The sequence below is a fragment of the Columba livia genome, chromosome 31, assembly GCF_036013475.1.
Source record: "Columba livia isolate bColLiv1 breed racing homer chromosome 31, bColLiv1.pat.W.v2, whole genome shotgun sequence".
NCBI lineage: Eukaryota > Metazoa > Chordata > Aves > Columbiformes > Columbidae > Columba > Columba livia.
This window is the reverse complement of record NC_088632.1, coordinates 1-27,944: the sequence shown is the minus strand read 5'-3', so window position 1 is coordinate 27,944 and position 27,944 is coordinate 1. Positions and strand designations below refer to the sequence as shown.

The 27,944-nt window shown below is 60.8% G+C and overlaps 1 protein-coding gene across 1 annotated transcript; it reads right to left on the bottom strand.

Annotated features, from left to right (window-relative positions):
• Positions 1–70: 70 nt before the first annotated feature.
• ATP4A (ATPase H+/K+ transporting subunit alpha) lies at positions 71–26,616 on the bottom strand. Its single transcript, XM_065043979.1, has 20 exons — positions 26,394–26,616; positions 24,668–24,781; positions 23,951–24,085; positions 22,518–22,635; positions 21,596–21,864; positions 19,786–19,984; positions 18,090–18,199; positions 16,706–16,840; positions 15,787–15,967; positions 13,626–13,795; positions 12,142–12,278; positions 10,460–10,610; positions 8,302–8,470; positions 7,722–7,876; positions 6,783–6,906; positions 5,633–5,778; positions 4,522–4,655; positions 1,190–1,291; positions 346–437; positions 71–213 (listed from the first exon to the last, which is right to left on the bottom strand). Exons 1-20 carry the CDS (start codon positions 26,469–26,471, stop codon positions 185–187), a joined length of 2,748 nt encoding a protein of 915 aa, XP_064900051.1. The 5' UTR covers positions 26,472–26,616; the 3' UTR covers positions 71–184.
• Positions 26,617–27,944: the final 1,328 nt, after the last annotated feature.

Sequence of the window (27,944 nt, the reverse complement as noted above, 5' to 3'; positions counted from 1 at the left end):
AAATGGGCGGAAACGGGCGGTTCGGGGCTCCCAGTTCAGATTTTGTTCATCCCGTTCGTTTATTTCATTTCAAGGGGGGACCCCAGGAGTTCGGGAGGGACCCAGGAGTTCGGGAGGGGACCCAGGAGTTCGGGAGGGACCCAGGAGTGCGGGAGGGACCCAGGCGTCCGGTGCAGCCTCTGTCTCAGTAATAAAGTTCTCGGTCCCACCAACCTGGGGGGTGAAAGAGAGAGGTGAGAGGGGACCCAGGCGTCCGGGAGGGACCCAGGAGCTCGGGAGGGGACCCAGGCGTTCGGGAGGGGACCCAGGCGTCCGGGAGGGACCCAGGCGTCCGGGGTCACTCACTTCCGGGGTGTCTCCTCACTCCCAGTTTCCGGATCTCGTCGTAGATGAGGATGAGGAGCCCAAAGGGCATCGGGACGAACCACCATTGGAACCTGGCGGGGGGGGGACATGTGGTCAGGGGACCCAGGCGTCCGGGAGGGACCCAGGCGTCCGGGAGGGACCCAGGCGTCCGGGAGGGACCCAGGCGTCCGGGAGGGACCCAGGCATGCCCCAAGAGACCCAGGAGTTCGGGAGGGGACCCAGGCATGCCCCAAGGGACCCAGGAGTTCAGGGGTGGACCCAGGCGTCCGGGAGGGACCCAGGAGTCCGGGAGGGACCCAGGAGTCCGGGAGGGACCCAGGCATGCCCCAAGAGACCCAGGAGTTCGGGAGGGACCCAGGCATGCCCCAAGGGACCCAGGAGTTCGGGGGTGGACCCAGGCGTCCGGGAGGGGACCCAGGCATCCAGGAGGGACCCAGGCATGCCCCAAGGGACCCAGGAGTTCGGGAGGGACCCAGGCATGCCCCAAGGGACCCAGGAGTTCGGGGGTGGACCCAGGCGTCCGGGAGGGGACCCAGGCATCCAGGAGGGACCCAGGCATGCCCCAAGGGACCCAGGAGTTCGGGAGGGACCCAGGCATGCCCCAAGGGACCCAGGAGTTCAGGGGTGGACCCAGGCGTCCGGGAGGGACCCAGGAGTCCGGGAGGGACCCAGGCATGCCCCAAGAGACCCAGGAGTTCGGGAGGGACCCAGGCATGCCCCAAGGGACCCAGGAGTTCGGGGGTGGACCCAGGCGTCCGGGAGGGACCCAGGAGTCCGGGAGGGACCCAGGCGTGCCCCAAGGGACCCAGGCGTCCGGGCGCACCGGATGGGCATGAAGTTGAAGACGTTGGGCATCCCGGGGCAGTAACAGAGGAAGCAGCCGATGGAGACCTGGAACACGATGGCGATGACCAGGATGTGGTTCCTATAGGGGGAGACGCCACCTATAGCACCTATAGGTCCCTAGAGCACCCAATGAGCACCCTATGGGCCCCTCTTGTAGGCTCCTGTAGGGACCTATGGGGCCCCATAGGGACCTGGAGAGACCTATGGGCCACAATAGCACCCCCTGGGGACATATAGGGACCTATAGCCCACATAGCCTCCTATAGTCGCTATAGTCCTCTATAGCACCCTATGGCCCCTCTATAGCCCCTCTGGGCACTATAGGAAGCCCAGAGCCCCCTATAGCTCCTAACAGCCCCTATAGCCCCCACAGACTCCTATAGACCCCAGCAGAGCCTCATAGGCCCTATAGACCCCTATAGCCCCCAGCAGCCCCTATAGCCCCCCCAGAATCCTATACACCCCAGCAGAGCCCCATAGGCCCCAATGGACCCCATAGCCCCCTATAGACCCCAATGGACCCCATAGCCCCCTATAGACCCCAGCAGAGCCCCTTAGGCCCTATAGACCCCATAGGCCCCAGCAAGACCCCATAGACCCCCATGGACCCCATAGCCCCCTATAGCATCTATAGGTGACCATAAGAACCCCACAGAGCCCAGCAGAACCCCATTGACTCCAGAGCCCCCTATGGACCCCCATAGACCCCAATGGACCCCCATAACTCCCTATAGACCCTATAGCATCTATAGGTGACCAGTAGAGCTCCATAGACCCCATAGACCCCCCATAGTTCCCAGTGACCCCAGCAAAACCCCATTGACCCCACAGCCCCCTATGGCCCTCTATGGACCCCAATGAACCCCATAGCCCCCTATAGGATCCATAGGTGACCGGAAGAGCCCCATAGACCTTGGCAGAGTTCCCATTGACTCCAACAAAACCCCATTGACTCCATAGCCCCCTATGGCCCTCTATGGACCCCATAGACCCCAATGGACCCCATAGCCCCCTATAGGTCCTATAGGCGACTGGAAGAGCCCCATAGACCCCACAGACCTTGGCAGAGTCCCCATTGACCCCAGTAAACCCCATTGACTCCATAGCCCCCTGTGGCCCTCTATGGACCCCTATAGACCCCAATGGACCCCAATGGACCCCATAGCCCCCTATAGGTCCTATAGGTGACTGGAAGAGCCCCATAGACCCCCCAGACCTTGGCAGAGTCCCCATTGACCCCAGCAAAACCCCATTGACTCCATAGCCCCCTATGGCCCTCTATGGACCCCATAGACCCCAATGGACCCCATAGCCCCCTATAGGTCCTATAGGTGACTGGAAGAGCCCCATAGACCCCCCAGACCTTGGCAGAGTCCCCATTGACCCCAGCAAAACCCCATTGACTCCATAGCCCCCTATGGCCCTCTATGGACCCCATAGACCCCAATGGACCCCATAGCCCCCTATAGGTCCTATAGGTGACTGGAAGAGCCCCATAGACCCCCCAGACCTTGGCAGAGTCCCCATTGACCCCAGTAAACCCCATTGACTCCATAGCCCCCTGTGGCCCTCTATGGACCCCTATAGACCCCAATGGACCCCAATGGACCCCATAGCCCCCTATAGGTCCTATAGGTGACTGGAAGAGCCCCATAGACCCCCCAGACCTTGGCAGAGTCCCCATTGACCCCAGCAAAACCCCATTGACTCCATAGCCCCCTATGGCCCTCTATGGACCCCATAGACCCCAATGGACCCCATAGCCCCCTATAGGTCCTATAGGTGACTGGAAGAGCCCCATAGACCCCCCAGACCTTGGCAGAGTCCCCATTGACCCCAGCAAAACCCCATTGACTCCATAGCCCCCTATGGCCCTCTATGGACCCCATAGACCCCAATGGACCCCATAGCCCCCCAAAGCCCCCTATAGGATCCATAGGCGACTGGAAGAGCCCCATAGACCCCACAGACCTTGGCAGAGTCCCCATTGACCCCAGTAAACCCCATTGACTCCATAGCCCCCTGTGGCCCTCTATGGACCCCTATAGACCCCAATGGACCCCAATGGACCCCATAGCCCCCTATAGGTCCTATAGGTGACTGGAAGAGCCCCATAGACCCCCCAGACCTTGGCAGAGTCCCCACTGACCCCAGCAAAACCCCATTGACTCCATAGCCCCCTATGGCCCTCTATGGACCCCATAGACCCCAATGGACCCCATAGCCCCCTATAGGTCCTATAGGTGACTGGAAGAGCCCCATAGACCCCCCAGACCTTGGCAGAGTCCCCATTGACCCCAGCAAAACCCCATTGACTCCATAGCCCCCTGTGGCCCTCTATGGACCCCATAGACCCCAATGGACCCCATAGCCCCCTATAGGTCCTATAGGTGACTGGAAGAGCCCCATAGACCCCCCAGACCTTGGCAGAGTCCCCATTGACCCCAGTAAACCCCATTGACTCCATAGCCCCCTGTGGCCCTCTATGGACCCCTATAGACCCCAATGGACCCCAATGGACCCCATAGCCCCCTATAGGTCCTATAGGTGACTGGAAGAGCCCCATAGACCCCCCAGACCTTGGCAGAGTCCCCATTGACCCCAGCAAAACCCCATTGACTCCATAGCCCCCTATGGCCCTCTATGGACCCCATAGACCCCAATGGACCCCATAGCCCCCTATAGGTCCTATAGGTGACTGGAAGAGCCCCATAGACCCCCCCAGACCTTGGCAGAGTCCCCATTGACCCCAGCAAAACCCCATTGACTCCATAGCCCCCTATGGCCCTCTATGGACCCCATAGACCCCAATGGACCCCATAGCCCCCCAAAGCCCCCTATAGGATCCATAGGCGACTGGAAGAGCCCCATAGACCCCACAGACCTTGGCAGAGTCCCCATTGACCCCAGTAAACCCCATTGACTCCATAGCCCCCTGTGGCCCTCTATGGACCCCTATAGACCCCAATGGACCCCAATGGACCCCATAGCCCCCTATAGGTCCTATAGGTGACTGGAAGAGCCCCATAGACCCCCCAGACCTTGGCAGAGTCCCCACTGACCCCAGCAAAACCCCATTGACTCCATAGCCCCCTATGGCCCTCTATGGACCCCATAGACCCCAATGGACCCCATAGCCCCCTATAGGTCCTATAGGTGACTGGAAGAGCCCCATAGACCCCCCAGACCTTGGCAGAGTCCCCATTGACCCCAGCAAAACCCCATTGACTCCATAGCCCCCTATGGCCCTCTATGGACCCCATAGGGCCCCGTAGCCCCCTCTAGCCCCCTATAGGATCCATAGGCGACCGGAAGAGCCCCTGCTGGAGCAGCGAGAGGCGCCGGGTCTTGCGGATCAGCACGTCGGCGATCTGACACATCTCGATGCTGATGAAGAACACGGTGTAGCACGTGTACTGCTGGTACCGCCGCTGCCAGAACGTCTATAGGGGACATATAGGGGCTATGGGAGCCGCCGGGGCCCCCACGGCTCCTATAGACTCCATAGAGACACAGAGAGAACCATAGAGACTCATAGAGATCAATAGAGACCCATAGAGACCAATAAGGAACCATAGAGATCATAGAGACCATAGGAACCCATAGAGACCAACAGGGAACCATAGAGATCTATAGAGACCCATAGAGACCAATTGGGAACCATAGAGACCAGAGAGACCCATAGAGATCTATAGAGACCAATAGAGACCATAGGGAACTATAGAGATCAATAGGGAACCATAGAGAACCAGAGAGACCCACAGGAACCCATAGAGAACATAAAGACCCATAGGGAACCATAGAGATCCATAGGGAACCATAGAGACCAATAGGGAACCATAGAGACCCATAGGGACCCATAGAGAACATACAGACCAATAGGGAACCATAGAGACCCATAGGGACCCATAGAGAACATACAGACCAACAGGGAACCATAGAGATCAATAGGGAACCATAGAGATCCATAGGGAACCATAGAGACCCATAGCGAACCATAGAGACCCATAGGGACCCATAGAGACCCATAGGGACCCATAGAGACCAATAGGGACCCATAGGGAACCATAGAGACCATAGAGATCCATAGAGACCAACAGGGAACCATAGAGACCCATAGGGAACCATAGAGACCCATAGGGACCCATAGAGAACATACAGACCAACAGGGAACCATAGAGACCAACAGGGAACCAGAGAGACCAATAGCGAACCATAGAGACCAATAGCGAACCATAGAGACCCATAGGGAACCAGAGAGACCAATAGGGAACCATAGAGACCATAGAGACCCATAGAGACCATAGAGACCCACAGAGACCATAGAGACCAACAGGGAACCATAGAGACGCCATGTAGCTCTCCAAGGTTCTGTAGGTCCCTATAGGGTTCTATAGGTGCCTATGGGGTCCATACGCACCCACTGCTGCCCATAGCTGTCCTGCAGCTCCTGCTCGTGCTCGTCCTCCCAGCGCGGGCGCAGCCCCACGCACAGCAGCGGCCACCAGCCCTCCTGCGCCATGGCCACGAAGTAGTCCACGAACCCCGCGAACGACTGGATGGCGCCTGGAGGGACCCAGGAGTCCGGGAGGGACCCAGGAGTGCCCCAGGGACCCAGGAGTTCGGGGGGAAATGGGAGTTTGGGGGGAAACAGGAGATCGGGGGACCCAGGAGTTCGGGAGGGACCCAGGAGTTCGGGGGGAAACAGGAGATCAGGGGACCCAGGAGTTTGGGAGGGACCCAGGAGTCCGGGAGGGACCCAGGAGTTCAGGGAGGGACCCAGGAGTTCGGGAGGGACCCAGGAGTTCAGGGAGGGACCCAAGAGTTCGGGAGGGACCGAAGAGTTTAGGGGGAAACGGGAGATCGGGGGACCCAGGAGTTCGGGAGGGACCCAGGAGTCCGGGAGGGACCCAGGAGTTCGGGGGGAAATGGGAGATCGGGGGACCCAGGAGTCCGGGAGGGACCCAGGAGTTCAGGAGGGACCCAGGAGTTCGGGAGGGACCCAGGAGTTCAGGGGGAAATGGGAGATCGGGGGACCCAGGAGTTCGGGAGGGACCCAGGAGTCCGGGAGGGACCCAGGAGTTCGGGAGGGACCCAGGAGTTCGGGGAGAAATGGGAGTTTGGGGGGAAACAGGAGATCGGGGGACCCAGGAGTTCGGGAGGGACCCAGGCGTCCGGGTGGAAAAGGACCCAGGAGTTCAGGGGACACAGGAGTTTGGGGGACCCAAGAGTCTGGGAGGGACCCAGGAGTGCCCCAGGGACCCAGGAGTTCAAGAGGGACCAAGGAGTTCGGGAGGGGACCCAGGAGTTCGGGAGGGACCCAGGAGTGCCCCAGGGACCCAGGAGTTCAAGAGGGACCAAGGAGTTCGGGAGGGGACCCAGGCGTTCGGGAGGGACCCAGGAGTGCCCCAGGGACCCAGGAGTTCAAGAGGGACCCAGGAGTCCGGGAGGGGACCCAGGCGTTCGGGAGGGACCCAGGAGTCCGGGAGGGGACCCAGGTGCTCAGGAGGGACCCAGGCATCTGGGAGGGACCCAGGCGTCCGGGAGGGGACCCAGGCGTCCGGCCGTACCAATCTGGAAATAGGAATAGGCCGCCAGGGGCTCGTTGACCAATCGGTCGCGTCGGGGGTTCCGGGGCTTCAGGTGCATGATGTCGCTCTCCGCCCTCTCATAGGCCAGCGACACCGACGGGAACTGCGGACCCAGGCGTCCGGGTGAGGGACCCAGGCATCCGGGAGGACCCAGGCGTCTGGGAGGGACCCAGGCGTCCGGGAGGGACCCGGGAGTTGAGAGGAAACAGGAGTTTGCGGGAAATCGGGAGTTCAGGGGACCCAGGAGTCCAGGAGGGACCCAGGAGGTCAGGGAGGGACCCAGGAGTTCGGGAGGGACCCAGGAGTCCGGGAGGGACCCAGGCGTCCGGGTGAGGGACCCAGGAGTTCGGGTCCCTCTCAATTGGTTCCTCATTGAGAAACCTCAACATCAGTTGACCAACTGGTCAACAGATCCTGACAATTGGTGTTACGGGGGGACCCAGGCATCCGGGAGGGGACCCAGGAGTTCAGGAGTGATCCAGGAGTTCAGGAGGGACCCAGGAGTTCAGGAGGGACCCAGGAGTTCAGGAGGGACCCAGGAGTTCGGGAGGGACCCAGGAGTCCGGGAGGGACCCAGGAGTTCGGGAGGGACCCAGGCGTCCGGGTGAGGGACCCAGGAGTTCGGGTCCCTCTCAATTGGTTCCTCATTGAGAAACCTCAACATCAGTTGACCAACTGGTCAACAGATCCTGACAATTGGTGTTACGGAGGGACCCAGGCATCCGGGAGGGGACCCAGGAGTTCAGGAGGGACCCAGGCGTCCAGGAGGGACCCAGGAGTGCCCCAGGGAAGGACCCAGAAGTTCAGGGAGGGATCCAGGAGTTCAGGAAGGACCCAGGTGTCTGGGTGAAGGACCCAGGCGTCCGGGCGGGGACCCAGGCGTCCGGGCGGGGACCCAGGCGTCCGGGCGGGACTCACGATGTCGGTGCAGAGCTCGATGAAGAGGATGGTGATGCAGCCCAGGGGGAGGGGCACGCTGGCCGTGATGTAGATGAGATACGGGGTCAGCTCGGGGATGTTCTTGGTCAACGTATAGGCGATGGACTTCTTGAGGTTGTCGAAGATCAGGCGACCTATGGGGAAAGGGGACCCAGGAGTTCGGGAGGGGACCCAGGAGTTCGGGAGGGACCAGGAGTTTGCGGGACCCAGGCGTTCGGGAGGAACCCAGGAGTTTGGGAGGGGACCCAGGAGTTCGGGAGGGGACCCAGGAGTCCGGGAGGAACCCAGGAGTTTGGGGGACTCAGGCATTTGGGGGGGACCAGAAGTTTGGAGGACCCAGGAGTTCAGGGGGACCCAGGCATCCGGGAGGGACCAAGATGTTCAGGAGTGGACCCAGGAGTCTGGGAGGGACCCAGGAGTCCGGGAGGGACTCAGGTGTTCAGGAGGGACTCAGGTGTTCAGGAGGGGACCCAGGTGTTCGGGAGGGGACCCAGGTGTTTGGGAGGGGACCCAGGAGTCCGGGAGGGACCCAGGCATCCGGGGCTGTCCCCACGGTCACCCTGCTCCACGCCGGTGACGATGGAGGCGAAGTTGTCGTCCAGCAGGATCATGTCGGCCGCGTTCTTGGCGGCATCGGAGCCGGCGATGCCCATGGCCACCCCGATGTCGGCCTTCTTGAGCGCCGGAGAGTCGTTGACGCCGTCGCCCGTCACCGCCACGATGGCGCCCTGGGGACACGGGGGACAACGGGTGACAATGGGGTCATGGGGTCAATGGGAGGGCAATGGGGGGGTAATGGGTGGGGCAATGGGGTCAATGGGGTCAATGAAGTCAATGGGGACATTGGGGTCGATGAAGTCAATGGGGTCAATGAAGTCAATGGGGGCAACAGGGTCAATGGGATCAATGGGGTCAGTGGAGTCAATGAGGACGTTGAGGTCAACGGAGTCAATGGGTTCAATGAAGTCAATGAGGTCAATGGGATCAATGGGGTCAATGAAGTCAATGGGGTCAATGAAGTCAACGGGATCAATGGGGTCATTGAAGTCAACGGGGTCAATGGGGTCAATGAAGTCAACGGGGACATTGAGGTCAATGCGGTCAATGGGGACAATGGGATCAATGGGGGCAACAGGGTCAATGGGGTCAGTGGGGTCAATGGGGATATTGAGGTCAATGGAGTCAATGGGTTCAATGAAGTCAATGGGATCAATGGGGTCAATGAAGTCAATGGGGTCAATGAAGTCAATGGGGTCAATGGGGTCAATGAAGTCAATGGGGACATTGAGGTCAATGCGGTCAATGGGGTCAATGGGGGCAATGGGGTCAAGGGGGTCAATGGGATCAATGGAGTCAGTGGGGTCAATGGGGACATCGAGGTCAATGGAGTCAATGGGTTCAATGAAGTCAATGGGGTCAATGGGATCAATGGGGTCAATGAAGTCAACGGGGTCAATGGGGTCAATGAAGTCAACGGGGACATTGAGGTCAATGCGGTCAATGGGGACAATGGGGTCAATGGGATCAATGGGGGCAACAGGGTCAATGGGGTCAGTGGGGTCAATGGGGATATTGAGGTCAATGGAGTCAATGGGTTCAATGAAGTCAATGGGGTCAATGAAGTCAACAGGGACAATGGGGTCAATGAAGTCAACGGGGACATTGAGGTCAATGCGGTCAATGGGGTCAATGGGGGCAATGGGGTCAAGGGGGTCAATGGGATCAGTGGAGTCAGTGGGGTCAATGGGGACATTGAGGTCAATGGAGTCAATGGGGTCAATAGAATCAATGGGGTCAATGGGATCAATGGGGTCAATGAAGTCAACGGGGTCAATGGGGTCAATGAAGTCAACGGGGACATTGAGGTCAATGTGGTCAATGGGGGCAATGGGGACAACGGGTTCAATGTGGTCAATGGGGTCAATGGGATCAATGGGGGGAATGGGGTCAAGGGGGGCAATGGGGTCAATGGGGTCAATGAAGTCAATGGGGACATTGGGGTCAATGCCGTCAATGGAGTCAATGGGGGCAGTGGGGTCAATGGGGGCAATGACGTCAATGGGGGCAATGAGTGGGCAATAGGGTCAATTGGGGGGCAATGGGGTCTATGAATTCAATGGAGTCATGGGAGTCAATGGGGAAGCAATGGGGTCAATGGGATCAATGGGGTCAACGGGATCAATGGGGTCAACGGGATCAATGGGGTCAATGGCATCAATGGGGTCAATGGGGGATCATGGGATCAATGGAGTCAATGGGGAAGCAATGGGGTCAATGGGATCAATGGGATCAATGGGGTCAATGGGGAAGCAATGGGGTCAGTGGGGTCAATGGGGTCAATGGGATCAATGGGGAAGCAATGGGGTCAATGGGATCAATGGGGAAGCAATGGGGTCAATGGGGTCAATGGGATCAATGGGGAAGCAATGGGGTCAATGGGATCAATGGGGAAGCAATGGGGTCAATGGGGTCAATTAGGTCAATGGGATCAACGGGGAAGCAACACCCCCATTGTCCCCATTGTCCCCAACACCCCCCATGTCCCCCATGTCCCCAACAACCCCATGTCCCCATTGCACCCAATGTCCCCAACACACCCCATGTCCCCTGCACCCCCATCGTCCCCATTGCCCCCATTGCCCCCATTGTCCCCATCGTCCCCATTGTCCCCATTGTCCCCAATGTCCCCAACCCCCCCATGTCCCCCATGTCCCCACCAGGCGCTGACAGCTCTCCACGATGACGAGTTTCTGCTGCGGTGACGTCCGGGCGAACACCATCTCGGGGTGAGCGCGGAGCAGCCCCTCCAATGTCCCCGGTGTCATGGCCGCCAGCTCCGCCCCCGTCACCACCCGCGCCCGCGCCAGCCTGCGGGACACCCCCGGACGCCTGGGTCCCCTCCCGGACGCCTGGGTCCCTCCCAAAGTCCTGGGTCCCCCCCGTCAAGTCTTGGCTTCCCTACATAGTTCCCTTTCCCGGACGCCTGGGTCCACTATTTGGGACCGGTCCTGGATGCTTGGGTCGCCTCCCGGACACCTGGGTCCCCTCCCAAAGTCCTGGATCCCTCCCGAACTCCTGGGTCCCCTCCCGAACTCCTGGGTCCCTCCCGGATGCCTGGGTCCCCCCGAACTCCTGCATCCCCTGAACTCCTGGGTCCCTCCCGGACTCCTGGGTCCCTCCCGGATGCCTGGGTCCCCCCGAACTCCTGCATCCCCCAAAACTCCTGGGTCCCCCCCCCAAACTCCTGGGTCCCTCCCGGATGCCTGGGTCCCCCCGAACTCCTGCATCCCCTGAACTCCTGGGTCCCTCCCGGACTCCTGGGTCCCTCCCGGATGCCTGGGTCCCTCCCAGATGCCTGGGTCCCCCTGAACTCCTGCATCCCCTGAACTCCTGGGTCCCTCCCGGATGCCTGGGTCCCCCCGAACTCCTGCATCCCCTGAACTCCTGGGTTCCTCCCGGACTCCTGGGTCCCTCCCGGATGCCTGGGTCCCTCCCGGATGCCTGGGTCCCCCCGAACTCCTGCATCCCCTGAACTCCTGGGTCCCTCCTGGACTCCTGGGTCCCTCCCGGACTCCTGGGTCCCTCCCGGATGCCTGGGTCCCCCCGAACTCCTGCATGCCCCAAAACTCCTGGGTCCCCCCCCCAAACTCCTGGGTCCCTCCCGGATGCCTGGGTCCCCCCGAACTCCTGCATCCCCTGAACTCCTGGGTCCCTCCCGGACTCCTGGGTCCCTCCCGGATGCCTGGGTCCCTCCCAGATGCCTGGGTCCCCCTGAACTCCTGCATCCCCTGAACTCCTGGGTCCCTCCCGGATGCCTGGGTCCCCCCGAACTCCTGCATCCCCTGAACTCCTGGGTTCCTCCCGGACTCCTGGGTCCCTCCCGGATGCCTGGGTCCCTCCCGGATGCCTGGGTCCCCCCGAACTCCTGCATCCCCTGAACTCCTGGGTCCCTCCTGGACTCCTGGGTCCCTCCCGGACTCCTGGGTCCCTCCCGGATGCCTGGGTCCCCCCGAACTCCTGCATGCCCCAAAACTCCTGGGTCCCCCCCCCAAACTCCTGGGTCCCTCCCGGATGCCTGGGTCCCCCCGAACTCCTGCATCCCCTGAACTCCTGGGTCCCTCCCGGACTCCTGGGTCCCTCCCGGATGCCTGGGTCCCTCCCAGATGCCTGGGTCCCCCTGAACTCCTGCATCCCCTGAACTCCTGGGTCCCTCCCGGATGCCTGGGTCCCCCCGAACTCCTGCATCCCCTGAACTCCTGGGTCCCTCCCGGACTCCTGGGTCCCCCCGGACGCCTGGGTCCCCCCGGACGCCTGCATCCCCTGAACTCCTGGGTCCCTCCCGGACTCCTGGGTCCCTCCCGGATGCCTGGGTCCCCCCGGACGCCTGGGTCCCCCGTACCTGGGGTCCACCCTGTCCAGGGGGATGCGCTGTCTCGCCGCCACCTCCTCGGGGGTCTCGCTGCCCTCCGAGATGATCCCCACGGCCGCCGCGATGGCCTTGGCCGTGATGGGGTGGTCACCGGTCACCATGATCACCTGGGGACACCACGATGTCACCCCCACTGTCCCCCTGATGGCCCCAGGTCCCCCCGTGTCACCCCAATATCCCCATTGTCCCCAATGTCTCCATGTCCCCCCGCAATGTCCCCATTTCCTCCCCCGTTACCCCCAGTGTCCCCATTATCCCCAATGTCCCCATGTCCCCTCAATGTCCCCATTGCCCCCATTACCCCCCATGTCCCCATCGCCCCTATTGTCCCCAATGTCCCCATTGCCCCCCATTGTCCCCATTGTCCCAAATGTCCCCATTGCCCCCATTACCCCAAATATCCCCATTACCCCCAATGTCCCCATGTCCCCCAGTATCCCCAATGTCCCCATTGCCCCCCATTACTCCCAATGTCCCCCCAACGTCCCCATTGCCCCCATTGTCCCCATTATCCCCATTATCCCCATTGTCCCCATTACCACCATAACGCCCAATGTCCCCCAATATTCCATGTCCCCCATTATCCCCAATGTCCCCATTGTCCCCATAACCCCCAGTGTCCCCATTGCCCCCCATTACTCCCAATGTCCCCCAATGTCCACATTGCCCCCAATGGCTCCCCAATGTCCCCATCGCCCCCATTGTCCCCATTGTCCCCATTGTCCCCAATGTCCCCATAACCCCCGATGTCCCCATCACCCCCAATGTCCCCATTGTCCTCCATTGCCCCCATTACCCCCCATGTCCCCATTGCCCCCATTGTCCTCAATGTCCCCATTGCTCCCCATTGCCCCCCATTACCCCCAGTGTCCCCAATGTCCCCATTGCCCCCAATGTCCCCATCATCCCCATGTCCCCCATTATCCCCAATATGCCCATTGCCCCCAATGTCCCCAGTGCCCCCCATTGTCCCCAATGTCCCCATGTCCCCTCAATATCCCCATTGCCCCCAAAGTCCCCATTGCCCCCAATATCCCCATAACCCCCAATGTCCCCAATGCCCCCATTACCCACAATATCCTCATAAGCCACATTGTCCCCATTGTCCCCATTCCCCCCAATGTCCCCATTGCCCCCATTCCCCCCAATGTCTCCATTGACCCCAATGTCCCCATTGCCCCCAATGTCTCCAGTGTCCCCATTGTCCCCATCACCCCCATTGTCCCCATCACCCCCATTGTCCCCATCACCCCCAATGTCTCCATTGACCCCAATGTCCCCATTGCCCCCAATGTCCCCATAACCCCCAATGTCCCCATAACCCCCAATGTCTCCATTGGCCCAAATGTCCCCATTGCCCCCAATGTCCCCATTCCACCCACTGACCCCAAGGTCCCCATGACCCCCAATGTCCCCATTCCCCCCATTGACCCCAATGTCCCCAATGTCCCTACCCGTATCCCGGCCGTCCGGCACTTGCGCACGGCCTGGGGGACGGTGGCTCGGGGGGGGTCGATCATGGCCACCAGCCCCGCGAAGCAGAGCCCCTGGGCCACCTCGGGCAGCGACTCGGGGTCCGTCCCCGCGGCCACCGACCCCGCGGGCAGCCAGCGCGCACAGAACCCTGCGGACACGGGGACAATGGGCGTGATGGGGGCGATGGGGGCGATGGGGGCGATGGGGACACTGGAGACATTGGGGACGATGGGGACACTGGAGACATTGGGGACAATGGGGGCGATGGGGACAATGGGTGTGATGGGGATGATGGGGACGATGGGGACACTGGAGACATTGGGGGCAATGGGGACAATGGGGGTGATGGGGACAATGGGGGCGATGGGGACAATGGGGGTGATGGGGACACTGGAGACATTGGGGACAATGGAGACATTGGGGACAATGGGGGTGATGGGGACAATGGGGGCGATGGGGACAATGGGGGTGATGGGGACACTGGAGACATTGGGGGCGATGGGGACAATGGGGGTGATGGGGACACTGGAGACATTGGGGACAATGGAGGCAATGGGGATAATGAGGATAATGGGGACACTGGGGGTGATGGGGACAATGGGGGCGATGGGGACAATGGGTGTGATGGGGATGATGGGGACGATGGGGACACTGGAGACATTGGGGGCGATGGGGACAATGGGGGTGATGGGGACACTGGAGACATTGGGGACAATGGAGGCAATGGGGATAATGAGGATAATGGGGACACTGGGGGCGATGGGGACAATGGGGGTGATGGGGACAATGGGGACGATGGGGACACTGGAGACGTTGGGGGCGATGGGGACAATGGAGCCATGGGGGCGATGGGGACAATGGGGGCAATGGGGACAATGGGGGCAATGGGGGGAGGTGGGGACATTGGGGACACTGTCCCCATTGCCCCATCAACCCCAATGGAGACAATGGGGTCAATTGCTCCAATGTCCCCATCGCCCCCATTGTCCCCATATCCCCATTGCCCCCATTACCCCCAATGTCCCCAACACCCCCAACACCCCCATGTCCCCCAATGTCCCCATTGTCCCCAACACCCCCATGTCCCCCAATGTCCCCATTGTCCCCAACACCCCCATACCCCCAATGTCCCCATTGTACCCAACACCCCCATACCCCCAATGTCCCCATTGTCCCCAACACCCCCATCACCCCCAATGTCCCCATTGTCCCCAACACCCCCATACCCCCAATGTCCCCATTGTCCCCAACACCCCCATACCCCCCATGTCCCCATTGTCCCCAACACCCCCATACCCCCAATGTCCCCATTGTCCCCAACACTCCCATACCCCCAATGTCCCCATTGTCCCCAACACCCCCATACCCCCAGTGTCCCCATTGTCCCCAACACCCCCATACCCCCCATGTCCCCATTGTCCCCAACACCCCCATACCCCCCATGTCCCCATTGTCCCCAACACCCCCATACCCCCAATGTCCCCATTGTCCCCAACACCCCCATACCCCCAATGTCCCCATTGTCCCCAACACCCCCATACCCCCAATGTCCCCATTGTCCCCAACACCCCCATACCCCCAATGTCCCCATTGTCCCCAACATCCCCATACCCCCAATGTCCCCATTGTCCCCAACACCCCCATACCCCCAATGTCCCCATTGTCCCCAACACCCCCATAACCCCAATGTCCCCATTGTCCCCAACACCCCCATACCCCCAATGTCCCCATTGTCCCCAACACCCCCATACCCCCCATGTCCCCATTGTCCCCAACACCCCCATACCCCCCATGTCCCCATTGTCCCCAACACCCCCATACCCCCCATGTCCCCATTGTCCCCAACACCCCCATACCCCCAATGTCCCCATTGTCCCCAACACCCCCATACCCCCAATGTCCCCATTGTCCCCAACACCCCCATACCCCACATGTCCCCATTGTCCCCAACACCCCCATACCCCCAATGTCCCCATTGTCCCCAACACCCCCATACCCCCAATGTCCCCATTGTCCCCAACACCCCCATACCCCCCATGTCCCCATTGTCCCCAACACCCCCATACCCCCAATGTCCCCATTGTCCCCAACATCCCCATCACCCCCAACGTCCCCACTGTCCCCATCGTCCCCACTCACCCAGCACGCGCTCCCCCCGGCCCCCCAGCTCTGCGTACGCCCCCTCGAAGGCCTCGCGCCACTGGGCGTCCAGCGCCACCTCCTGGCCCTTGAGCAGCACCCATGAGCAGCGCTCCAGCACCCGCTCGGGGGCGCCCTTCAGCACCAGCAGCTGCCGATCCCCGAACTCGTGCACCGACACCTGCGGGAGGGAAGGGGGGGGGAACCGGACGCCTGGGTCCCTGCACGGACTCCTGGGTCCCTGCCGAACTCTTGGGTGCCCTCCTGGATGCCTGGGTCCCTCTCGGACGCCTGGGTCCCTCCTGAGCTCTTAGGTGACCTCCTGAACCCTTGGGTGCCCTCCTGAACTCTTGGGTGCCCTCCCGGATGCCTGGGTCCCTCCTGGACGCCTGGGTCCCTCCTGGATGCCTGGGTCCCTCCTAAACTCCTGGGTCGCCGCCCAGATGTCTGGGTCCCCGCCCGGACACCTGGGTCCCTCCCGGACACCTGGGTCCCTCCTGGACTTCTGGGTCCCCTCCCGGACTCCTGGGTCCCTCCCGGACACCTGGGTCCCTCCTGGACTTCTGGGTCCCCTCCCGGACTCCTGGGTCCCTCCCGGACACCTGGGTCCCTCCTGGACTTCTGGGTCCCCTCCCGGACTCCTGAGTCCCCTCCCGGACTCCTGAGTCCCTCCTGGACTTCTGGGTCCCCTCCCGGACTCCTGGGTCCCTCCCGAACTCTTGGGTCCCCTCCCGAACTCCTGGGTCCCTCCTGAACCCCTCGGTCCCTCCTAGACTCCTGGGTCCCCTATTTGGGTCCCTCCCAAACTCCTGGATCCCTCCCGAACTCCTGGGTCCCCTCCCGAACTCCTGGGTCCCTCACAGACACCTGGATCCCCTCCCGGACTCCTGGGTCCTTCCCGAACGCCTGGGTCCCTTACCTGGAACTTGTTGGTGGAGTTGAAGGGCAGCTCGGCCACCTTGGGCCACCGTTCCCGCGCCTCCGTCACCGTCCCCAGCGTCGCCTCCGCGAACTTGAGCAGCGCCGTCTCGGACGCGTCGCCAATCACCTCACGCTGCGGGGCGGGGCTTAGCTGGGCGGGGCTTGGGTGGGCGGGGCTTAGAATGGGCCGGGCTTAAGTGGGTGGAGCTCTGGGCGGTCTATATTGGCCCCATAGGGCCTCAGTGGGTATCAGGTTGGCGGGGTTAAGTGGGCGGGATTTGGGGAGGGCGGGGCTTAAGGGGGCGGTGGTTAAGGGGGGCGGGGCTTATAATGGGCGGGGCTTAAGTGGGTGGAGCTCGGGGGGGGTCTATATCACCCCATATAGGGCCCCAATGGGCATTAGGTTGAAGGGGTTAAGCAGGTGGGGAATAAGTGGGCGGGGCTTCTAATGGGCGGGGCTTAAGTGGGCGTGGTCTGGGGAGTCTGTGTTGCCCCCTACAGGGATCCTGTACGTCCCCATTGAACCCAATGACCCCAACGACCTCATTGTCCCCATTGACCCCAATGTCCCAATGTCCCCAATATCCCCATGTCCCCAGTATCCCCCCAATGACCCCATTGACACCAATGACCCCATTGGCCCATATGTCCCCATTGACCCCATTGTCCTTAATATCCCCCCATTGACCCCAATGTCCCCAATGTCCCCAATATCCCCCCAATGACCCCATTGACACCAATGACCCCATTGGCCCATATGTCCCCAATGACCCCTTTGTCCCCATTGACCCCATTGTCCTTAATATCCCCCCATTGACCCCAATGACCCCATTGACCCCAATGTCCTCATGTCCCCAATATCCCCCCAATGACCCCAATGTCCCCCCAATGTCCCCCCAATGACCCCATTGGCCCATATGTCCCCAATGACCCCATTGTCCCCATTGACCCCATTGCCCCCAATGTCCCAATGTACCCAATATCCCCCCAATGACCCCAATGTCCCCCCAATGACCCCATTGGCCCCAATGACCCCATTGTCCCCATTGTCCCCATTGACCCCATTGTCCTTAATATCCCCCCATTGACCCCAGTGACCCCATTGACCCCAATGTCCCAATGTCTCCATTGACCCCAATGTCCTCATGTCCCCAATATCCCCCCAATGACCCCAATGTCCCAATGACGCCATTGTCCCCATTGTCCTTAATATCCCCCCATTGTCCCCAGTGACCCCATTGACCCCAATGTCCCAATGTCTCCATTGACCCCAATGTCCTCATGTCCCCAATATCCCCCCAATGACCCCAATGTCCCAATGACCCCATTGACCCCAATGTCCCCATTGACCCCATTGTTGCCAATGTCCCCGATGTCCCCACCTTGGCCACCGGGACGTTCTCCTGGCCCGGTTTGAACTGGGCCCGGTTGCAGAGGGTGACGACACGACTCAACATGGCCCAGGTGTCCGAGGATTGGTCGAAACTCTGGCCTGGGGACATGGGGACAATGGGGACGTTGGGGACAATGGGGACATTGGGGGCAATGGGGACATTGGGGGCAATGGGGGCAAGGGAGGCAAGGGGGACATTGGGGACAATGGGGACATTGGGGACAATGGGGACATTGGGGACAAGGGGAGCAATGGGGGCACTGGCGACATTGGGGACAATGGGGACATTGGGGACAAGGGGAGCAATGGGGACAATGGGGACATTGGGGGTAATGGGGACAATGGGGACAATGGGGGACAATGTGGACATTCAGGACAATGGGGGCAATGGGGATAATGGGAGATATTGGGGATAATTGGGGATAATGGGGACAATGGGGACATTAGGGACATTGGGGACAAGGGGAGCAATGGGGGCATTGGAGACATGGGAGACATTGGGGACAAAGGGGACATTGGGGGGATATTGGAGACATGGGGACATTGGGGACAATGGGGACATGGGGACAGGGTTCTATGGGGACAATGGGGATAATAGGGATATGGGGACATGGGGACAATGGGGACATGGAGACAATGGGGACGGGGGGACAGGAGGACGATGGGGATAATGGGGACATGGGGATAACGGGGACATGGGGACAAGGAGACATGGGGAATATGGGGACATGGGGACAACGGGGATAATAGGGACATGGGGACAGGGGGACAATGGGGACATGGGGAATATGGGGACATGGGGAATATGGGGATAACGGGGATAATAGGGACATGGGGACAGGGGGGCAATGGGGACAATGGGGACAGGGGGACAATGGGGACAGGGGGACAGGGGGACAATGGGGACAGGGGGACAATGGGGACAGGCGGACATGGGGACAATGGGGACAGGGGGACAATGGGGACAGGGGGACAATGGGGACATGGGGACAGGAGGATACGGGGGCAGGGGGACAGGGGGACAATGGGGACAATGGGGACAATGGGGACAGGGGGACAGGGGGACATGGGGACATGGGGACAGGAGGATACGGGGACAGGGGGACAGGGGGACATGGGGACAATGGGGACAGGGGGACAATGGGGGCAGGGGGACATGGGGACATGGGGACAGGAGGATACGGGGACAGGGGGACATGGGGACAATGGGGACAGGGGGACAGGGGGACATGGGGACAATGGGGACAGGGGGACAATGGGGACATGGGGACAGGGGGACAATGGGGACAGGGGGACATGGGGACAATGGGGACAGGGGGACATGGGGACATGGGGACAGGAGGATACGGGGACAGGGGGACAGGGGGACAATGGGGACAATGGGGACAGGGGGACAATGGGGACAATGGAGACAGGGGGACAATGGGGTCAGGGGGACATGGGGACATGGGGACAGGAGGATACGGGGACAGGGGGACAGGGGGACAATGGGGACAATGGGGACAGGGGGACAATGGGGACAATGGAGACAGGGGGACAATGGGGTCAGGGGGACATGGGGACATGGGGACAGGAGGATACGGGGACAGGGGGACATGGGGACAATGGGGACAGGGGGACAATGGGGACAATGGGGACAGGGGGACAATGGGGACAGGGGGACCCCAGTGCTCCCAGTCCCTCACCGGACTGGTCCTCGGTGGTGTCGGCCGCGTGGATCTGGTTGTCGAACCACAGATGTGCCACCGTCATGCGGTTCTGGGTCAGCGTCCCCGTCTTGTCGGAGCAGATGACCGAGGTGGAGCCCAAGGTCTCCACGGCCTCCAGGTTCTTCACCACGCAGTTCTTGCGCGCCAGGCGCTTGGCCGTGAGCGACAGGCACACCTGGGGACAACGGGGACACCACGGGGACGTCCCGGAGGTCACGCGGTGGCCTCGGACCTCCTGGGCTCCATAAAGACCTTCGGGTTCCTCATAGAACCCATAGGTTGTGGTGGGAACCCATAGACACGTCATGGGGTCCATCAAGACCTTTGGGTCCCCCATAGAACCCATGGGTTGTGGTGGGAACCCGTAGACACGTCATGGGGTCCATCAAGACCTTTGGGTCCTTACAGAAGCAACAGGGTCCATCAAGACCTTCGGGTCCCCCATAGAACCCATAGGTTGTGGTGGGAACCCATAGACACGTCATGGGGTCTATCAAGACCTTTGGGTCCTTACAGAAGCAACAGGGTCCATTAAGACCTTTGGGTCCCCCATAGAACCCATAGGTTGTGGTGGGAACCCATAGACACGTCACGGGGTCCATCAAGACCTTTGGGTCCCCCATAGTACCCATGGGTTGTGGTGGGAACCCGTAGACACGTCATGGGGTCCATCAAGGCCTTTGGGTCCTTAGAGAAGCAATAGGGTCCCTCAAGACCTTTGGGTCCCCCATAGAACCCATAGGTTGTGGTGGGAACCCATAGACACGTCATGGGGTCCATCAAGACCTTTGGGTCCTTAGAGAAGCAATAGGGTCCCTCAAGACGTTTGGGTCCCCCATAGCACCCATGGGTTCTTGGGGACATCCTGGAGGTCACACAGTGGCCTCGGACCCATAGGGACACCTAGAACCCTTACGGGACCCATGAGTTGTGGTGGGAACCCGTAGATATGCCATGAGGTCTGTGAAGACCTTTGGGTCCTTCATAGAACCAATAGGTTGTGGTGGGAACCCATAGACACGTCATGGGGTCCATCAAGACCTTTGGGTCCTTAGAGAAGCCATAGGGTCCATTAAGACCTTTGGGTCCTTCATAGAACCAATACGTTGTGGTGGGAACCCATAGACACGTCATGGGGTCCATCAAGACCTTTGGGTCCCCCATAGTACCCATGGGTTGTGGTGGGAACCCATAGACACGTCATGGGGTCCATCAAGACCTTTGGGTCCTTACAGAAGCAACAGGGTCCATCAAGACCTTCGGGTCCCCCATAGAACCCATAGGTTGTGGTGGGAACCCATAGACACGTCATGGGGTCCATCAAGACCTTTGGTTCCCCCATAGTACCCATGGGTTGTGGTGGGAACCCATAGACACGTCATGGGGTCCATCAAGACCTTTGGGTCCTTAGAGAAGCCATAGGGTCCATCAAGACCTTCGGGTCCCCCATAGAACCCATAGGTTGTGGTGGGAACCCATAGACACGTCATGGGGTCCATCAAGACCTTTGGGTCCTTAGAGAAGCAACAGGGTCCATCAAGACCTTCGGGTCCCCCATAGAACCCATAGGTTGTGGTGGGAACCCATAGACACGTCATGGGGTCCATCAAGACCTTTGGGTCCCCCATAGCACCCATGGGTTTTGCTGGGACCCCATAGATACATCAGAAGGTCCATCAAGACCTTTGGGTTCCTCATAGCACCCATAGCTCATGGTGGGACCTCATAACCACCTCCAGGACCCCATGAAGCCCCATAGCACCCAAGAGCCCGTCACGGCGCTCACCGTGACGGTGGCCAACAGGCCCTCGGGGACGTAGGCCACCACGATGGCCATGAAGAAGACCATGGCCCTGAGGAAGGGGTAACCGATGACCATGGCCACCACGAAGAAGGTGGCCCCGAAGAAGATGGCCAAGCCGGCGATGATGTCCACGAAGTGCTCGATCTCGATGGCGATGGGCGTCTTCTCGTTCTCCACCCCCGAGGCCAAGCTGGCGATGCGCCCGATGATGGTTCGGTCGCCCGTGTTGATCACCAAGCCCGTGGCCGTCCCTAAACGGGGATAAAAATGGCGGCTTGGGGGGACCCAGGCGTCCGGGAGGGACCCAGGAGTGCGGGGGAGAAACTCAATGTTTGTATGAAGAACGTTGGTTTCTGTTGAGGAACCTCAACGATTGGTTGAGAAACCTCAATGGTTGGTTGAGGAACCTCAATGACCAGTTAATGGACCATGGGGAATTGGTTTTGGGGGGACCCAGGAGTCCGGGAGGGACCCAGGAGTTCAGGGGGGACCCAGGAGTCCGGGGGGGGACCCAGGAGTTCAGGAGGGACCCAGGAGTCCGGGGGAGAAACTCAATGTTCCTATGAAGAACGTTGGTTTCTGTTGAGGAACCTCAATGGCTGGTTGAGGAACCTCAACGACCAGTTGACCAACTGGGTGATGGACCATGGGGAATGGATTGTGGCGGGACCCAGGCATCCGAGAGGGACCCAGGAGTTCAGGAGGGACCCAGGTGTCCGGGGTGAGGATGGAGAAACTCAACATCCACGTGAAGAACGTTGGTTCCTCATTGAGGAACCTCAACGACCAGTTGACCAACTGGTTGATGGGCCATGAGGAATGGATTTTGGGAGGACCCAGGTGTCCGGGAGGGACCCAGGCATCCGAGCGGGTAGGAACCCAGGCGTCCGGGTGATGACGTCACCTTCCAGACACATGGTGGAGAAGAAGGCGATGTTGCGCGTCTCCAGAGGCGACTCGTGGGTGCACTCGGGCGAGCGCGTCTGTGGCTCCGACTCCCCCGTCAGCGACGAGTTGTCCACCTGGGGGACAATGACGCTCCAGAACAGGGGACCCAGGCGTCCGGGAGGCACCCAGGAGTCCGGGAGGGACCCAGGAGTTCGGGGACAGACCCAGGAGTTCGGGGAGGGGACCCAACCCTTGGGATAAAGGACTCAAGGGGTGAGGGTGAGAGACTGCGAGGTGTTGGGGTTGGGGACCCAGGAGTCTGGGAGGGGACCCAGGAGTTCGGGAGGGGACCCAGGAGTCCGGGAGGGGACCCAGGAGTCCGGGAGGGAACCAGGAGTTCGGGGACGGACCCAGGAGTCCGGGAGGGGACCCAACCCTTGGGATAAAGGACTCAAGGGGTGAGGGTGAGAGACTGCGAGGTGTTGGGGTTGGGGACCCAGGAGTCTGGGAGGGGACCCAGGAGTTCGGGAGGGGACCCAGGAGTTCGGGAGGGGACCCAGGCATCCGGGAGGGACCCAGGAGTCCGGGAGGGGACCCAGGAGTCCGGAAGTGGACCCAGCCCTTGGGATGAAGGACTCAAGGGGTGAGGGTGAGAGACTGTGAGGTGTTGGGGTTGGGGACCCAGGAGTCCGGGAGGGGACCCAGGAGTTCGGGAGGGGACCCAGGAGTTCTGAGAGGGACCCAGGAGTTCGGGGACGGACCCAGGAGTCCGGGTGAGGGACCCAGCCCTTTGGTTGAAGGACTCAAGGGGTGAGGGTGAGAGACTGCGAGGTGTTGGGGTTGGGGACCCAGAAGTCTGGGAGGGGACCCAGGAGTTCGGGAGGGGACCTAGGAGTTCGGGAGGGGACCCAGGCATCCGGGAGGGGACCCAGGAGTCCGGAAGTGGACCCAGCCCTTGGGATGAAGGACTCAAGGGGTGAGGGTGAGAGACTGCGAGGTGTTGGGGTTGGGGACCCAGGAGTCTGGGAGGGGACCCAGGAGTTCGGGAGGGGACCCAGGCATCCGGGAGGGACCCAGGAGTCCGGGAGGGACCCAGGAGTCCGGGGACGGACCCAGGAGTCCGGGTGAGGGACCCAGCCCTTGGGATGAAGGACTCAAGGGGTGAGGGTGAGAGACTGCGAGGTGTTGGGGTTGGGGACCCAGGAGTCCGGGAGGGGACCCAGGCATCCGGGAGGGGACCCAGGCATCCGGGAGGGACCCAGGAGTCCGGGAGAGGACCCAGGAGTCCGGGAGGGGACCCAACCGTTGGGGTGAAGGACTTAAGGGGTGAGGGTGAGAGACTGCGAGGTGTTGGGGTTGGGGACCCAGGAGTCTGGGAGGGGACCCAGGAGTCCGGGAGGGGACCCAGGCATCCGGGAAGGGACCCAGGCGTCCGGGAAGGGACCTCACCTTGCACCCCTGAGCCGAGATGATGCGGATGTCGGCGGGGACGCGGTCGCCCCCTTTGATCTCCACCACGTCTCCCACCACCAGCTCGTTGGCGTTGATTTGGAGTTTCCCGCCTTCTCGGATCACAGTGGCTTGCTAAAGGGGGACCCAGGCGTCCGGGTGAGGGACCCAGGCATCCGGGAGGGACCCAGGAATTCGGGAGAGGACCCAGGAGTTCGGGAGGGGACCCAGGAGTTCGGGAGGGGACCCAGGAGTGCAGGAGGGATCCAGGAGTTCGGAGGGGACCCAGGAGTTCAGAAGGGGACCCAGGAGTTCGGGAGGGGACCCAGGAGTGCGGGAGGGGACCCAGGAGTGCGGGAGGGGACCCAGGAGTGCGGGAGGGGACCCAGGCATTCGGGACAGGATGAAGAACCTCAACCTCCTGGTTGAGGAACCTCAACAACCAGTTGACCAACTAGTCAATGAACCCTGGGAACTGGTTTTTGGGGGGGACCCAGGCGTCCGGGAGGGGACCCAGGCGTCCGGGAGGGGACCCAGGAGTTCGGGAGGGGACCCAGGCGTCCGGGAGGGGACCCAATCGGTTAGGAGGGACCCAGGAGTGTGAGAAGGACCCAGGAGTCTGGGAAGGACCCAGGCGTTCGGGAAGGACCCAGGCGTTCGGGAGGGGACCCAGGCGTCCGGGAGGGGACCCAGGCGTCCGGGTGACCTCATCCTGACCTGCGGGACCAGGTTCTTGAAGCTGGCGATGATGTTGGTGCTCTTGAACTCCTGGTAGTAACCGAAGCAGCCGGTGACGACGACCACGGCGATGAGCGCGATGGCCAAATACAACTGGGACACGGGGACCACGTCACTGGGGACCCAGGCGTCCGGGGGGCACCGCGGGAGGGGCCCGAACGCCTGGGTCCCACCCACGAGACCCACAAGTTGTCCCCGTGATGGGGGTCGTTGCGCTTCGGATGTTCCGCAAGGACAAAGAGACCCAGATTGGCCCCAAAATGGAGCCGAACGTCCCCCAAATGGACCCAAATTTCCCCATTGACCCCATTGATCCCATTGACCCCATTGATCCCCCCAACCCTATTGACCCCATTGCATCCCCCTTGACACCATTGACTTCATTGACCCCGTTGACCCCCCATTGACCTGACCCCATTGCTCCTCCATTGACCCCATCGCTTCCCTATTGACCCCATTGACCCCACTGACCTCCCCATCAACCCCATTGACCCCATAGATTCCCTATGGACCCCACTGACCCCATTGACCCCCTATCAACCCCATTGACCCCATCGCTTCCCTATTGACCCCATTGACCCCATAGCTTCCCTATTGACTCCATTGACCCCATTGACCCCCCATCAACCCCATTGACCCCATCGCTTCCCTATTGACCCCATTGACCCCATAGCTTCCCTATTGACCCCATTGACCCCCATCAACCCCACTGACCCCATCGCTTCCTTATTGACCCCACTGACCCCCCATCAACCCCATTGACCCCATAGATTCCCTATGGACCCCACTGACCCCATTGACCCCCTATCAACCCCATTGACCCCATCGCTTCCCTATTGACCCCATTGACCCCATAGCTTCCCTATTGACCCCATTGACCCCCCATCAACCCCATTGACCCCATAGCTTCCCTATTGACCCCATTGACCCCCCCATCAACCCCATTGACCCCATAGCTTCCCTACTGACCCCATTGACCCCCCATCAACCCCATTGACCCCATCGCTTCCCTATTGACCCCACTGACCCCCCATCAACCCCATTGACCCCATCGCTTCCCTATTGACCCCATTGACCCCATAGCTTCCCTATTGACCCCACTGACCCCCCATCAACCCCACTGACCCCATCGCTTCCCTATTGACTCCATTGACCCCATAGCTTCCCTATTGACTCCATTGACCCCATAGCTTCCCTATTGACCCCATTGACCCCCCATCAACCCCATTGACCCCATCGCTTCCCTACTGACCCCATTGACCCCCCATCAACCCCATTGACCCCATCGCTTCCCTATTGACTCCATTGACCCCATAGCTTCCCTATTGAACCCATTGACCCCATAGCTTCCCTATTGACCCCATTGACCCCCCATCAACCCCATTGACCCCATAGCTTCCCTATTGACCCCATTGACCCCACTGACCCCCCATCAACCCCACTGACCCCATCGCTTCCCTATTGACCCCACTGACCCCATTGACCCCCCATCAACCCCATTGACCCCATCGCTTCCCTATTGACTCCATTGACCCCACTGACCCCCCATCAACCCCATTGACCCCATCGCTTCCCTATTGACCCCATTGACCCCATCGCTTCCCCATTGACCCCATCAACCCCATTGCCCCCATTGACCCAAATTCCCCCCCAAATGCACCCAAAGGTCCCCGAACGCCCCCGACCGCCCCCGAGCGTGACCCACATTGTCGGAGCTGCCGCGGTCGCCCTCGCCCTCCTGGACGCCGTAGGCGATGAGGCAGATGGCGGCCGCCACCCACATGAGGCACTGCAGCCCCCCGGCCAATTGGCGCCCAAACTTGACGCACTCGGGGGTCCCGCGTGGGGGGCGCAGCTCGTTGGGACCGTCCCGGAGGAGGCGCTCGGCGGCCACGGCCTCCACCAGGCCCTGGGGGGGCAAGGGGGGCAATGGGGTCAATGGGGGGCAATAGGATCAATGGGAAGGTCAATGGGGTCAATGGGCGGTCAATGGGGTCAATAGGGTTGATGGGTCAAGAGAGTTGGGGGGGTCGATGAGGTCAATGGGGTCAATGGGGGGCAATAGGATCAATGGGAAGGTCAATGGGGTCAATGGGGGTCAATGGGGTCAATGGGGTTGATGGGTCAAGAGGGTTGGGGGGGTCGATGAGGTCAATGGGGTCAATGGGGGGCAATAGGGTCGGGGGGGGCAGTGGGGTCAATGGGGGGCAATAGGATCAATGGGAAGGTCAATGGGGTCAATGGGGGTCAATGGGGTCAATAGGGTTGATGGGTCAAGAGGGTTGGGGGGGTCGATGAGGTCAATGGGGTCAATGGGGTCAATGGGGTTGATGGGTCAAGAGGGTTGGGGGGTCGATGAGGTCAATGGGGTCAATGGGGGTCAATAGGGTCGGGGGGGCAGTGGGGTCAATGGGGGGCAATAGGATCAATGGGAAGGTCAATGGGGTCAATGGGCGGTCAATGGGGTCAATAGGGTTGATTGGTCAAGAGAGTTGGGGGGGTCGATGAGGTCAATGGGGTCAATGGGGGGCAATAGGATCAATGGGAAGGTCAATGGGGTCAATGGGCGGTCAATGGTGTGAATAGGGTTGATGGGTCAAGAGATTTGGGGGGGTCGATGAGGTCAATGGGGTCAATGGGGGGCAATAGGATCAATGGGAAGGTCAATGGGGTCAATGGGGGTCAATGGGGTCAATGGGGTTGATGGGTCAAGAGGGTTGGGGGGGGTCGATGAGGTCAATGGGGTCAATGGGGTCAATGGGGTTGATGGGTCAAGAGGGTTGGGGGGGTCGATGAGGTCAATGGGGTCAATGGGGGGCAATAGGATCAATGGGAAGGTCAATGGGGTCAATGGGCGGTCAATGGGGTCAATAGGGTTGATGGGTCAAGAGAGTTGGGGGGGTCGATGAGGTCAATGGGGTCAATGGGGGGCAATAGGATCAATGGGAAGGTCAATGGGGTCAATGGGGTCAATGGGGTTGATGGGTCAAGAGGGTTGGGGGGGTCGATGAGGTCAATGGGGTCAATGGGGGGCAATAGGATCAATGGGAAGGTCAATGGGGTCAATGGGCGGTCAATGTGGTCAATAGGGTTGATGGGTCAAGAGGGTTGGGGGGGTCGATGAGGTCAATGGGGTCAATGGGGTCAATGGGGTTGATGGGTCAAGAGGGTTGGGGGGGTCGATGAGGTCAATGGGGTCAATGGGGGTCAATAGGGTCGGGGGGGCAGTGGGGTCGATGGGGGGCAATAGGATCAA

What these genes read in the sequence shown, in the direction of transcription:
- ATP4A (XM_065043979.1), bottom strand. Translation starts at nt 26,471, where the DNA reads ATGTGGGTGGCGGCCGCCATCTGCCTCATCGCCTACGGCGTCCAGGAG. An exon ending in TGGAGAGCTGTCAGCGCCTG is followed by an intron (nt 8,471 to 10,459) that starts GTGGGGACATGG and finishes CCGTGTCCCCAG; the next exon opens with GGCGCCATCGTGGCGGTGAC. An exon ending in TCGAGCTCTGCACCGACATC is followed by an intron (nt 6,907 to 7,721) that starts GTGAGTCCCGCC and finishes CTGGGTCCGCAG; the next exon opens with TTCCCGTCGGTGTCGCTGGC.